Source organism: Nerophis ophidion, linkage group LG09 (assembly GCF_033978795.1).
Source record: "Nerophis ophidion isolate RoL-2023_Sa linkage group LG09, RoL_Noph_v1.0, whole genome shotgun sequence".
Lineage (NCBI taxonomy): Eukaryota > Metazoa > Chordata > Actinopteri > Syngnathiformes > Syngnathidae > Nerophis > Nerophis ophidion.
Genome location: NC_084619.1, coordinates 6438824 through 6452134, shown reverse-complemented (window position 1 = coordinate 6452134; position 13311 = coordinate 6438824). Strand labels below are relative to the sequence as shown.

The 13311-nt window shown below is 38.6% G+C and overlaps 1 protein-coding gene across 2 annotated transcripts in view; it reads left to right on the top strand.

The window, feature by feature from the left end:
* Positions 1 to 1586: 1586 nt before the first annotated feature.
* pprc1 (PPARG related coactivator 1) overlaps positions 1587 to 13311 on the top strand; it is a 37405-nt gene continuing 25680 nt past the window's right edge. For both annotated transcript variants that reach the window (XM_061910161.1, XM_061910162.1), the window contains exons 1-3: positions 1587 to 1723; positions 10179 to 10265; positions 10343 to 10492. In XM_061910161.1, the coding sequence (XP_061766145.1) occupies positions 1643 to 1723; positions 10179 to 10265; positions 10343 to 10492 (318 nt within the window). In that variant the 5' untranslated portion in view covers positions 1587 to 1642. The remainder of the gene's footprint in view (positions 1724 to 10178; positions 10266 to 10342; positions 10493 to 13311) is intronic.

The following is a 13311-nucleotide window of genomic DNA, read 5'->3' as shown; positions in this document are numbered from 1 at the left end:
AACGGGGATAGCAGGTCCATTCTATGTGTCATACTTGATCATTTTGCGATATTGCCATATTTTTGCTGAAAGGATTTAGTAGAGAACATCGACGATTAAGTTCGCAACTTTTGGTCGCTAATAAAAAAAGCCTTGCCTGTACCGGAAGTAGCAGACGATGTGCACGTGACGTCACCGGTGTGAGGGCTCCTCACATCCTCACATTGTTTATAATGTGAGCCACCAGCAGTTAGAGCAATTCGAACAGAGAAAGCAACAATTTCCCCATTAATGTGAGCGAGGATGAAATATTTGTGGATGAGGAAAGTTAGAGTGAAGCACAAAAAAAAAAAAAAAAAGGCGACGGCTCCAAGCACTGGGAGCTTTTCAGATGTAATTAGACCCCTTTTACTAGGATAATTCTGGAAAATCCCTTACCTGCTTATTGTGTTAATATTATTTTAGTGAGATTATAAAGTCATACCTGGTGGTGGGACGGCGTGGCGCAGTGGGAGAGTGGCCGTGCGCTACCCGAGGGTCCCTGGTTCAAATCCCACCTAGTACCAACCTCGTCACGTCCGTTGTGTCCTGAGCAAGGCACTTCACCCTTGCTCCTGATGGGTGCTGGTTGGCGCCTTGCATGGCAGCTCCCTCCATCAGTGTGTGAATGTGTGTGTGAATGGGTAAATGTGGAAGTAGTGTCAAAGCGCTTTGAGTACCTTGAAGGTAGAAAAGCGCTATACAAGTACAACCCATTTATCATTTATACCTGAAAGTCGGATGGCTGCGGTGAACGCCGGTGTCTCTGAGAGAAGCCGAGGAGCCAAGATCCCAGCTGCCTTTTTGAGCTGCAGGATGATACAGCAGAGGATTGGCAGAATGTCATGTGGTCAGACGAAACCAAAATATAACTTTTTGGTATAAACTCAACTCGTCATGTTTGGAGGAAGAAGAATACTGAGTTGCATCCCAAGAACACCACACCTACTGTGAAGCATGGGGGTGGAAACATCATGCTTTGGGGCTGTTTTTCTGCTAAGGGGACAGGACGATTGATCCGTGTTTAGGAAAGAACGAATGGGGCCATGTATCGTGAGATTTTGAGCCAAAACCTTCTATCAGTGAGAGCCTTGAATGGTTGACCAAATACTTATTTTCCACCATAATTTACAAATAAATTCTTTAAAATTCCTACAATGTGAATTCCTGGATTTTTTTTTCAAGTTCTGTCTCTCACAGTTGAAGTGTACCTATGATGAAAATTACAGACCTCTGTCATCATTTTAAGTGGGAGAACTTGCACAATCGGTGGCTGACTAAATACTTTTTTGCCCTACTGTAACTTACTACCCTACTGTAAAAAAATAAATAAATATATATATATATATATATATATATATATATAAATTTTTTTTTTTTTTTGGTTACTTTGAAGGCGCTGTTTTTATTTTATACTGATTTGTACTATTTTGTTTATTGTTTCTCGTCTCTTTGTAAATGTTGAACTTTATAAATAAAAGTTTAAAAAAAAAAAAAAGTTGCCTTTGACTCCTCCCCTCGACGTCACTTTTTGCGGGAATGCATGACCACGTGTCCCCTTCTACCAAGTCATGGGAAGCAAAAAAAAAAAGAAAAAACGCTAGTCAGGGAGTAAACTTGCAAGATGGCGGCGCGGTGGGGCGCAGGCGAGGAGACTTTAACGGCTTGCACTATGGATTATTTCCCCCTGGACACACTCTGCGAGGTAATAAACGTCGTATTTGTGTTATTTAACCACTTAGTCTTGTTGTGCTCCTTTATGCGGATGTTGGTGTGCGCAGAAGCGAGATGCACAGCACCACGCTGCGCATGGTCAAGTGACACGTGGATAAATCGAAACATCACCTAAAAGCCTTTTTGGAAAATTCAATCTTTATATTATGATTGTTGTCATCTAAAATCCATTTATAATATGATTATGTCACGCATGTTGTGTGTTAGAGACAACGTTAGCGTTGAGGAACCGCATTGACTTGCTTGCTAGCAAGCCGGTTGCTAGGACACTATTTAAGCCGTAAAAGTAGGAAAATGCTCAAAAATGTGGATGTGACAGTTATGTGTGAGTTTATCTTACATGTGCACAAGTTGTCTTGTCGTGTCCACTTGTTGTCATTTTAAGTGGAATAAGTAGCATCTGCCTGTAGTGCTGCTGTTGATTCATTCACACGTGCTGACAACACTGCAGCGTGCTAGCCGGCTAACGAGCTAGCCGCGTTGTTGCTTTTTAAACATGCAAAATGTTTAGAAGTTACTTTAAGGCGGTGTCGTGTCCTTGTGGATTTATGCATGCTTTCCTGACTGTTTTTCTACAGTGTTGTGTCGTCATTGCAGGGATAATGGAACGAGAAATGATTAAACTGGTATAATTATTCCCGTTCAGCAAGATTAGTTTAAAAAACAACAACCCCACACCAAAATGTTTGTCATTTTTTTATTGCAAAATCCTCAAATGTACTTTTACTGTTGTTGAATAGCGTTGGCGACTCACGCATGCGCAGTAAACACACTCATTCTAACTTAAAAAAAAACACCCCCACGCTCAAATGTACTTTCACTGTTGATTAATGTTTTTTATTTAATTTTTTCCAAACACTCAATTGTACTTTTACTGTTCTTTAATGTTTTGTACTTTTTATTTTATTTTTTTCAAAACACTCAAATGTACTTTTACTGTCGTTAAATAGTGCCGACACACGCATGCGCAGTAAACACACAAACACACTCCTTCTAACTTAAAAAAAACACCCCCACGCTCAAATGTACTTTCACTGTTGATAGTTTTTTTTTTTTTTTTTCTAAACACTTAATTGTACTTTTACTGTTCTTTAATGTTTTTTACTTTGTTTTTTTTCTCAAAACACTCAAATGTACTTTTACTGTCGTTAAATAGCGTTTGGCGACTCACGCATGCGCCGTAAACACACTGATACAAACTTAAAAAAACACCCCCACACTCCAATGTACTTTCACTGTTGTATAATGATTTTTATTTAAATTATTTCAAAACACTCAAATGTACTTTTACTGTTGTTTGATGTTTTTTATTTTATTTTTTTCCAAAACCCCTTTAATGTACTTTTAGTGTTGTTCAATAGCGTTTGTCGACTCACGCATGCGCAGTAGACACACTCATTCTAACTTTAAAAAAAAAAAACACACTCAATGTACTTTTACTGTTGTTTAATGATTTTTTTTTTTCAAAACCCCTCAAATGTACTTTTACTGTTGTTAAATAGCGTTTGTGGACTCACGCATGCGCATTAAACACACTGATACTAACTTAAAAAAACACCCCCACACTCAAATATACTTTTACTGTTGTTTAATTATTTTTATTTTTTTCTAAAACCCTCAAATGTACTTTTATTGTTGTTGAATAGCATTTGTCGACTCACGCATGCGCAGTAGACACACTCATTCTAACTTAAAAAAAACCCACACTCAAATGTACTTTTACTGTTGTTTAATGATTTTTTTTTTTTTTCAAAACCCCTCAAATGTACTTTTACTGTTGTTGAATAGCGTTTGTCGACTCACGCATGCGCATTAAACACACTGATACTAACTTAAAAAAAACACCCCCACACTCCAATGTACTTTTACTGTTGTTTGATGATTTTTATTTACTTTTTTTCAAAACAATCAAATGTAGTTTTACTGTTGTTTAATGTTTTTTTTTTTGTATATTTTTTTTCAAAACCCCTCAAATGTACTTTTATTGTTGTTGAATAGCATTTGTCGACTCACGCATGCGCAGTAAACACACTCATTCTAACTTAAAAAAACACTGCCACACTCAAATGTACTTTTACTGTTGTTTAATGTTTTTATTTTTTATTTTTTTCAAAACACTCCATTGTACTTTTACCTTTGTTTAATGTTTTTTTTTTTTTTTTTTCAAAACACTCAAATGTACTTTTACTGTTGTTGAATAGCGTTGGCGACTCACGTATGCGCAGTAAACACACTCATTCTAACTTTAAAAAAAGCACCCCCACGCTCAAATGTACTTTCACTGTTGATTGTTTTTTATTTTATTTTTTTCTAAACACTCAATTGTACTTTTACTGTTCTTTAGTGTTTTGTACTTTTTTTTTTTTTTCAAAACACTCAAATGTATTTTTACTGTCGTTAAATAGCGTTTGCCGACTCACGCATGCGCAGTAAACACACTGATACTAACTTAAAAAAACACCCCCACACTCAAATATACTTTTACTGTTGTTTAATTATTTTTATTTTTTTCTAAAACCCTCAAATGTACTTTTATTGTTGTTGAATAGCATTTGTCGACTCACGCATGCGCAGTAGACACACTCATTCTAACTTAAAAAAAACCCACACTCAAATGTACTTTTACTGTTGTTTAATGATTTTTTTTTTTTTTTCAAAACCCCTCAAATGTACTTTTACTGTTGTTGAATAGCGTTTGTCGACTCACGCATGCGCATTAAACACACTGATACTAACTTAAAAAAACACCCCCACACTCCAATGTACTTTTACTGTTGTTTGATGATTTTTATTTACTTTTTTTCAAAACAATCAAATGTAGTTTTTACTGTTGTTTAATGTTTTTTTTTTGTATATTTTTTTTCAAAACCCCTCAAATGTACTTTTATTGTTGTTGAATAGCATTTGTCGACTCACGCATGCGCAGTAAACACACTCATTCTAACTTAAAAAAACACTGCCACACTCAAATGTACTTTTACTGTTGTTTAATGTTTTTATTTTTTATTTTTTTCAAAACACTCCATTGTACTTTTACCTTTGTTTAATGTTTTTTTTTTTTTTTTTCAAAACACTCAAATGTACTTTTACTGTTGTTGAATAGCGTTGGCGACTCACGTATGCGCAGTAAACACACTCATTCTAACTTTAAAAAAAGCACCCCCACGCTCAAATGTACTTTCACTGTTGATTGTTTTTTATTTTATTTTTTTCTAAACACTCAATTGTACTTTTACTGTTCTTTAGTGTTTTGTACTTTTTTTTTTTTTTCAAAACACTCAAATGTATTTTTACTGTCGTTAAATAGCGTTTGCCGACTCACGCATGCGCAGTAAACACGCTCATACCAACTTAAAAAAACACCCCCACACTCAAATGTACTTTTACTGTTGTTTAATGATTTTTATTTTTATTTTTTCAAAACACTCAAATGTAATTTTACTGTTGTTTAATGTTTTTTTTTTTTTTTCAAAACCCCTCTCATGTACTTTTAGTGTTGTTGAATAGCGTTTGTCGACTCACGCATGCGCAGTAAACACACTCATTCTAACTTAAAAAAAAACCCACACTCAAATGTACTTTTACTGTTGTCGAATAGCGTTTGTGGACTCACGCATGCGCATTAAACACACTAATCCTAACTTAAAAAAACCCCCCCCAAATTCAAATGTACTTTTACTGTTGTTTAATTATTTTTATTTAATTATTTTCAAAACACTCAAATGTACTTTTACTGTTGTTGAATAGCGTTTGTTGACTCACGCACGCGCTTAAAACACACTCATTCTAACTTAAAAAATACACCCCCACACTCAAATGTACTTTCACTGTTGTTTAATGTTTTTTATTTTATTTATTTTTCAAAACACTCAGATGTACTTTTACTGTTATTAAATTTTTTTTTTTTCCCAAAACCCCTCAAATGTACTTTTACTGTTGTTAAATAGCGTTTGTCGACGTCGACTCACGCATGCGCATTAAACACACTGATACTAACTTAAAAAAACACCCCCACACTCAAATGTACTTTTACCGTTGTTTAATGATTTTTATTTGATTTTTTTCAAAACACTCAAATGTACTTTTACTGTTGTTTAATGTTTTTATTTTAGTTTTTTTTTTTCAAGCACTCATGTACTTTTACTGTTTTTTATTTTTTTTATTTTTTCAAAACACCCAAATGTACTTTTTACCGTTGTTTAATGTTTTTATTTCAGTTTTTTTTTTTCAAAGCATTCATGTACTTTTACTGTTGTTGAATAGCGTTTGTCGACTCACACATGCGCATTAGACACACTAATGGTAACTAAAATAACACCCCACACTTAAATTTATTTTTTTACTGTTAAATAGCATTTGTCGAATCACGCATGCACAGAGAACACTAATGCTAACTGCCCCCCCCCCCCCCCCCACCCTCCTCACACACACATGTACTTTCACTGTTGTTGAATAGCGTTGATGGGCTTCACGGTGGAACGGGGGTTAGTGCGTCTGCCTCACAATACAAAAGTCCTGAGTAGTCTGGGGTTTAATCCCGGCTTGGGATCTTTCTGTGTGGAGTTTGCATGTTCTCCCCGTGACTGCGTGGGTTTCCTCCGGGTACTCCGGCTTCCTCCCACTTCCAAAGACATGCACCTGGGGATAGGTTGATTGGCAACACTAAATTGGCCCTAGTGTGTGAATGTTGTCTGTCTATCTGTGTTGGCCCTGTGATGAGGTGAAGACTTGTCCAGGGTGTACCCCAACTTCTGCCCGATTGTAGCTGAGATAGGCACCAGCGTCCCCCAAAGCGGTAGAAAATGGATGGATGGATGAATAGCGTTGATTAACTCAGGCATGCGCACAAAACACATTACTGCTAACTAACCCATTTACTGCCTCTTCCTCTGTATGTATACTTCTGTGGTAGAAAGATGAAGTAATCTATATTGATGCTTTAATGAAAAGGTGCAAAATTCAAAGCATGGTGTTTGTGGTACACTACACTAAACGTGGACAACTCTTCCTTCCATGTGGATCAAACATGTCTGTGCACTGATCATGTTTTATTTTTATTTTTAAAATCAAAACCTTTATTTATAATATTCAACATTTACATACGATCAAATAAATAATAATAATGAAAACAAGTACAGAAACAGTACAAAACAGTGCCAAGGGATTGTAAATTCAATGAAGTAACTAAAGTAGAATGCAAAGTAAATTGCATATAGGGACGGCGTGGCGCAGTGGGATAGTGGCCGTGCGCAACCCGAGGGTCCCTGGTTCAAATCCCACCTAGTACCAACTTTGTCACGTCCGTTGTGTCCTGAGCAAGACAATTCACCCTTGCTCCTGATGGGTGCTGGTTGGGGCCTTGCATGGCAGCTCCCTCCATCAGTGTGTGAATGTGTGTGTGAATGGGTAAATGTGGAAGTAGTGTCAAAGCGCTTTGAGTACCTTGAAGGTAGAAAAGCGCTATAGAAGTACAACCCATTTATTATTTATATAACAAAATGTTATATGCTTCACGGTGGCAGAGGGGTTAGTGCGTCTGCCTCACAATACGAAGGTCCTGCAGTCCTGGGTTCAAATCCAGGCTCGGGATCTTTCTGTGTGGAGCTTGCATGTTCTCCCCGTGAATGCGTGGGTTCCCTCCGGGTACTCCGGCTTCCTCCCACCTCCAAAGACATGCACCTGGGGATAGGTTGATTGGCAACACTAAATTGGCCCTAGTGTGTGAATGTTGTCTGTCTATCTGTGTTGGCCCTGCGACGAGGTGGCGACTTGTCCAGGGTGTACCCCGCCTTCTGCCCGATTGCAGCTGAGATAGGCGCCAGCGCCCCCCGCTACCCCAAAAGGGAATAAGCGGTAGAAAATGGATAACAAAATGTAAAGCCATTAGGGGTGGCAGCGGCGGCGGCGATGACCAAGAAGAACGCGGAGTTGGAATATAATTACAACACTTGATGTACATATTTATATAATATTTACATATTTATATAATATGTAACTAAGCTCCATTCACAGACAGAGTCCCATTGCTTTTATGAGCGGTCGAGCGAGTCAAAAGCCGAACTTTTTTAATTTTTTTATTTGTGGCGGCCGTAATTCTTTCGTGGCGGGCCGCCACTAATAAGTGAAGTGAATTATATTTATATAGCGCTTTTCTCTAGTGACTCAAAGCGCTTTACATAGTGAAACCCAATATCTGAGATACATTTAAACCAGTGTGGGTGGCACTGGGAGCACGTGAGTAAAGTGTCTTGCCCAAGGACACAACGGCAGGGACTAGGATGGCGGAAGCGGGAATCGAACCTGCAACCCTCAAGTTGCTGGCACGGCCACTCTACCAACCGAGCTATACCGCCCCAATAATAAATGAATGTGTGGGAAACCCTGAGTAGGCACACAAAGGGCTTGGGACGTTTATAAAGGTTATAAGAACTGCAATACTGAGCTGATGCTTGGCAAATTGCAAGCAACGCTGCGTTGTCGTTTTGGTAGTAAGCAAATGTTGCATCCGATCCCTTTATAAATGGTTACAGCTCATTGTAACTGTAGAACAAACCTTCAACACATTTACAAACTGCATTATTTGCCTATTTTTGTGATATATTTTATGGTCCTTAACCCATATCTCTGTAGTTAGTTTTATCACTCCTTGCTGAACATGTTACCATTTTCTAACTACTGTTTTTAAATGTGAAATGTTTATCTGCAAAAACTGGGACTTGCGTGTTTTTTAGGTAAATAATAATGTAATATATTTCAAATTTTTTTTACTGTTTGATGTTTTAAAAAGTTATGTATTATACGTGACAATCCAGGTGAACATACCGTATTTTCCGAACCATAGATCAATTATAAGGTGCACGACCAATTAAATAAATAAATGGGTTGTACTTGTATAGCGCTTTTCTACCTTCAAGGTACTCAAAGCGCTTTGACACTACTTCCACATTTACCCATTCACACACACATTCGCACACTGATGGAGGGAGCTGCCATGCAAGGCCCCAACCAGCACCCATCAGGAGCAAGGGTGAAGTGTCTTGCTCAGGACACAACGGACGTGACGAGGTTGGTTCTAGGTGGGATTTGAACCAGTGACCCTCGGGTTGCGCACGGCCACTCTCCCACTCTGCCACGCCGTCCCTTAGCGGGTCTATTTTCATACAAAAGGATCACTATATTATACGGCGCATTAAAGGGGTATTTTTATGAATCTTTTTTAAAATTGAAAAACACTTCCTTGTGTTCTACATAACATGTGATTGTGGTTCTTTGGTAAAAAAATATTGCATATATTATGTTTTACAGATCATCTTCAAGCCGCTTTCTGACAGTCGCTTCAGGATGCGCCGTTTTGTGGGCGGTCTTATTTACTAAGCTCACCTTCGACGGCGTCTATTCCCGGTCATCTTTGTTGTAGCGGTGTAGCGTGCAAGGACGGTAGTGGAAGAAGTGTCAAAAGATGGAGCTTAATGACATTCAGACTTTACGGTATCATTTCATCTGTGGCTCACTAGTGTAATAGCAATGTGTCCCTTGAAAAAACATCCGACCGAAACTCTTTGATAAATAAAGTTCCGTTGGTGAACTGTGTCAACTCTCTACATAGGTGGTTTTTAGCGCGTTCAAAGCTAGTCTGACAGCTATAAGTTAGAACTTTACCCCATTTTATATTAGAAATAGCAACAGCTGAATGCCCCCAAACGAGAAGATCGGAGAAAAAGAAGAAGCTTATAGACTACGATTACGGTACGGACTACAATGACAGACGCGTTTAAATTTTGAAGACTTATGCAAATACACATTAGCAGGTACCAGATTGTAAGAAAAGTTGGTTTTGCATAATAATACAAAACAAAATTACAAATATGTCTGCTAATGGGTGATATTTTGCGGACATTGTACACACACCATGATAATACTCGCATGTTGATGATCCGTCAAGCGGTGCAGCTTCATACTTAACCAAAGTCGTACGAAAACATTTTAACGGATTCTTGACAGCCGTGTGTAATGTTTTATATTCTCAATGGAACATTGAAAGTTTTGGTGTTGTTAAACGACATCATCTTGCAGTCTCCCTTTATCTCTTATGTGTGACTGCCATCTACTGGTCATATTTATCGTTACACCATGTACCAAATAAAAATAGCTGGGAGGTCGGCATGAAAACCAGAATAATGCCATGTATTAAGGCACACTGTTTATTTTTGAGTAAATGAAAGGCTTTAACGTGCGCCTTACAGTCCGAAAACATTTTTTATTTATTTCATTCTAATATAAAAGCTTTCACACAGACAAGGCATGTCATTAGCATGCTTGTAATCCGAGTGTTGACAAGAGTTTTGTCTGTGACTTCCAAATCATCACGAAAAGGGGGATAACATGTTTGTTTCAAGGTGTAATTAGTATTTTATTTGTCTTCCTAGACTGCTGAGTTGTGCTCTGGAGGACCGCTGGAGGGTTTCCAAAGCTGCTTAGACCTTTCCATCTTTGACGAGACCCCATCAATAGAGGCAAGTCCGCATTGCTGAACTACTAACTCTGCGGGGCTATTATTTGTCCTAACCTTTATTTCTCTTGGTGTGTTTAGACAAAAGGACTGGACGAGGACAGTGAAGCCATGCTGTTAACCGCCCTGACCGAGATCCTCGACAACGTTGATGATGAAAACCTCTCCCCGTTTGACACACTACCTGAGTCTGAGATTCTGACGGCTCACAAGGGCAGGGAACACTCTCCGGTGAGTGACTAGCTGTCATATAGAACTCTAAGGACGAGGAGATTGATTGACAACATGTAGTTCTGAAGATATTGTTTTGTATTTATTCAAAACATTATGTATACACGCTTGCATTTATTACATCATAGTTTAAGAAGATTTGTATTGATCAATTCTTTATACTACGGAGGGTTTCTCTTTGATTGCCAAGGTACTTGTGGAGGTGTGTTCAGGACCGGGGGAAGGATCACGTTATTTGCTGTGATTAGGGCTGGGCAATAATGCCTTTTTTTAATATCGCGATATTTTTAGGCCATATCGCGATATACGATATATTACGATATTTTGCCTTGGACTTGAATGAACACTTGATGCATAGAACCATCGTACTGCTGTGATTATATGTGTCTACATTAAAACATTCTTCTTCATACTGCATTCATATATGCTACTTTTAAACTTTCATGCAGAGAGGGAAATCACAACTAAGTCAATTTACCAAAAGTGTATTTATTAAAGTTATTATGCAATGGCACAAAGTCATTTCCAAAACAGAAAGTGCAAGATTGTCAGACATTTTAAGTGTCAAATAAAAATGAGCTGCATAATAGGAAATAAAATAGTATTCTTCCTTCACTATGTGGTAGATTACTATGGTTAAGAAATTCTCTTCATTCTCTAGCGAGTGATTTTTCAAATGATGCTACATATTAGCAGTAATGCTACTTTTTATAGCAACGCTTTTTCCCCACGCACTTGACAAATTACGGTTGTCTGTTCGACATATTCCCGCTTGAAGCCGAACCACCGCCAGACGATGGAAACCCTGCTGTTTTTATTGGGAATTAAAGGGGAACATTATCACACTTTCAGAAGGGTTAAAACCAATAAAAATCAGTTCCCAGTGGCTTATTTTTTTAATTTTTTTTCAAAATTTTACCCATCCCGGAATATCCCTAAAAACAGCTTTAAAGTTCCTGATTTTCGCAACAGCTTTAAAATGCCTGATTTTCGCTATCTGTGAAGCCATCGTCCATTTTCCTGTGACGTCATCCAGTGATGCCAATACGGATAGCACAGCAAGATATAGAGACATTAGCTCGGATTCAGACTCGGATTTCAGCAGTTTAAGCGATTCGACAGATTACGCATGTATTGAAACGGATGGTGGGAGTATGAAGGCAGATAGCGAAAATGAAATTGAAGCAGAAACTGAAGTTATTGACGCTATTCGGCAATGTTTGCCTTAGCATCGCCGGTAAAATGTGCAGACCAACGATCGGAAGTTTCGCATCTTGTGACACTGGATCAACTTAAATCCGTCGATTGGTAAGTGTTTGTTTGGCATTAAATGTGGGTGGAGGGAAACGCTGGATGTAAATATAGTTTCAAATGTACATACAGCTAGCCTAAATAGCATGTTAGCATCGATTAGCTGGCAGTCATGCTGCGACCAAATATGTCTGATTAGCACATAAGTCAACAACATCAACAAAACTCACCTTTGTGATTTAGTTGACTTTATCGTTGGAAATGCAGGTTATCCATACATCTCTGTGCCATGTCTGTCTTAGCACCGCCGGTAAAATGTGCAGACAGTCCGGCACATTCGACGGGGGTCTGGCGGCAGATTTCTTTGACTTTATCGTTGGAAATGCATCTGCTTTGAGTGTCGCAGGATATCCACACAATCTTGCCATCTCTGTAGTAGCATAGCTTTTGTCAGTAAAGTGTGCGGAACAAACAACTGACCATTATGTCAGCTTTCCCCACACCCTCGTATTTTTAACAAATTTAGTCCAATTTCTTGCCACTTTCGCATCTTTGGGCCAGTGGTGCAACTTGAATCCCTCCCTGTTAGTGTTGTTACACCCTCCGACAACACACCGACGAGGCATGATGTCTCCAAGGTTCCATAAAATTGTCGAAAAAACTGAAAATGACAGAGCTGACACGCGGTGTTTGTAATGTGTTTGAGAAGATGGCGGCTTTATTACCTAGGTGACGCCCCGTTCTGACGTCATCGCTCCGAGAGCGATAAATAGAAAGGCGTTTAATTCGCCAAAATTCACCAATTTCGAGTTCGGAAATCGGTTAAAAAAATATATAGTCGTTTTTCTGCAACATCAAGGTATATATTGATGCTTAAATAGGTCTGGTGATAATGTTCCCTGTTAAAGGGGAATGGTGATAATGTTCCCCTGTTAAAGGGGAATGGTGATAATGTTCCCCTTTTAAAGGGGAACATTATCACCAAACCTATGCAAGCGTCAATATATACCTTGATGTTGCAGAAAAAAGACCATGTATTTTTTTAACCAATTTCCGAACTCTAAATGGGTTAATTTTGGCAAGTTAAACGTCTTTTTCTTTATCGGTCTTTTAGCGATGACGTCAGAACAGGACGTCACCGAGGTAACACGCCGCCATATTAATTTTCACATTACAAACACCGGGTCTCAGCTCTGTTATTTTCCGTTTTTTCGACTATTTTTTGGAACCTTGGAGACATCTTGCCTCGTCGGTGTGTTGTCGGAGGGTGTAACAACACTAACAGGGAGGGATTCAAGTTGCACCACTGGCAAAAAATCTGCCGCCAGACCCCCATTGAATGTACCAAGGTGTCTTCACATTTGACCGGCGATGCTAAGACAGACATGGCACAGAGATGTATGGATAACCTGCAGATGCATTTGCAACGATTAAGTCAACAAAATCACAAAGGTGAGTTTAGTTGATGTTGTTGACTTATGTGCTAATCAGACATATTTGGTCACGGCATTACTGCCAGCTAATCGATGCTAACATGCTATTTACGCTAGCTGTATGTACATTTGAAA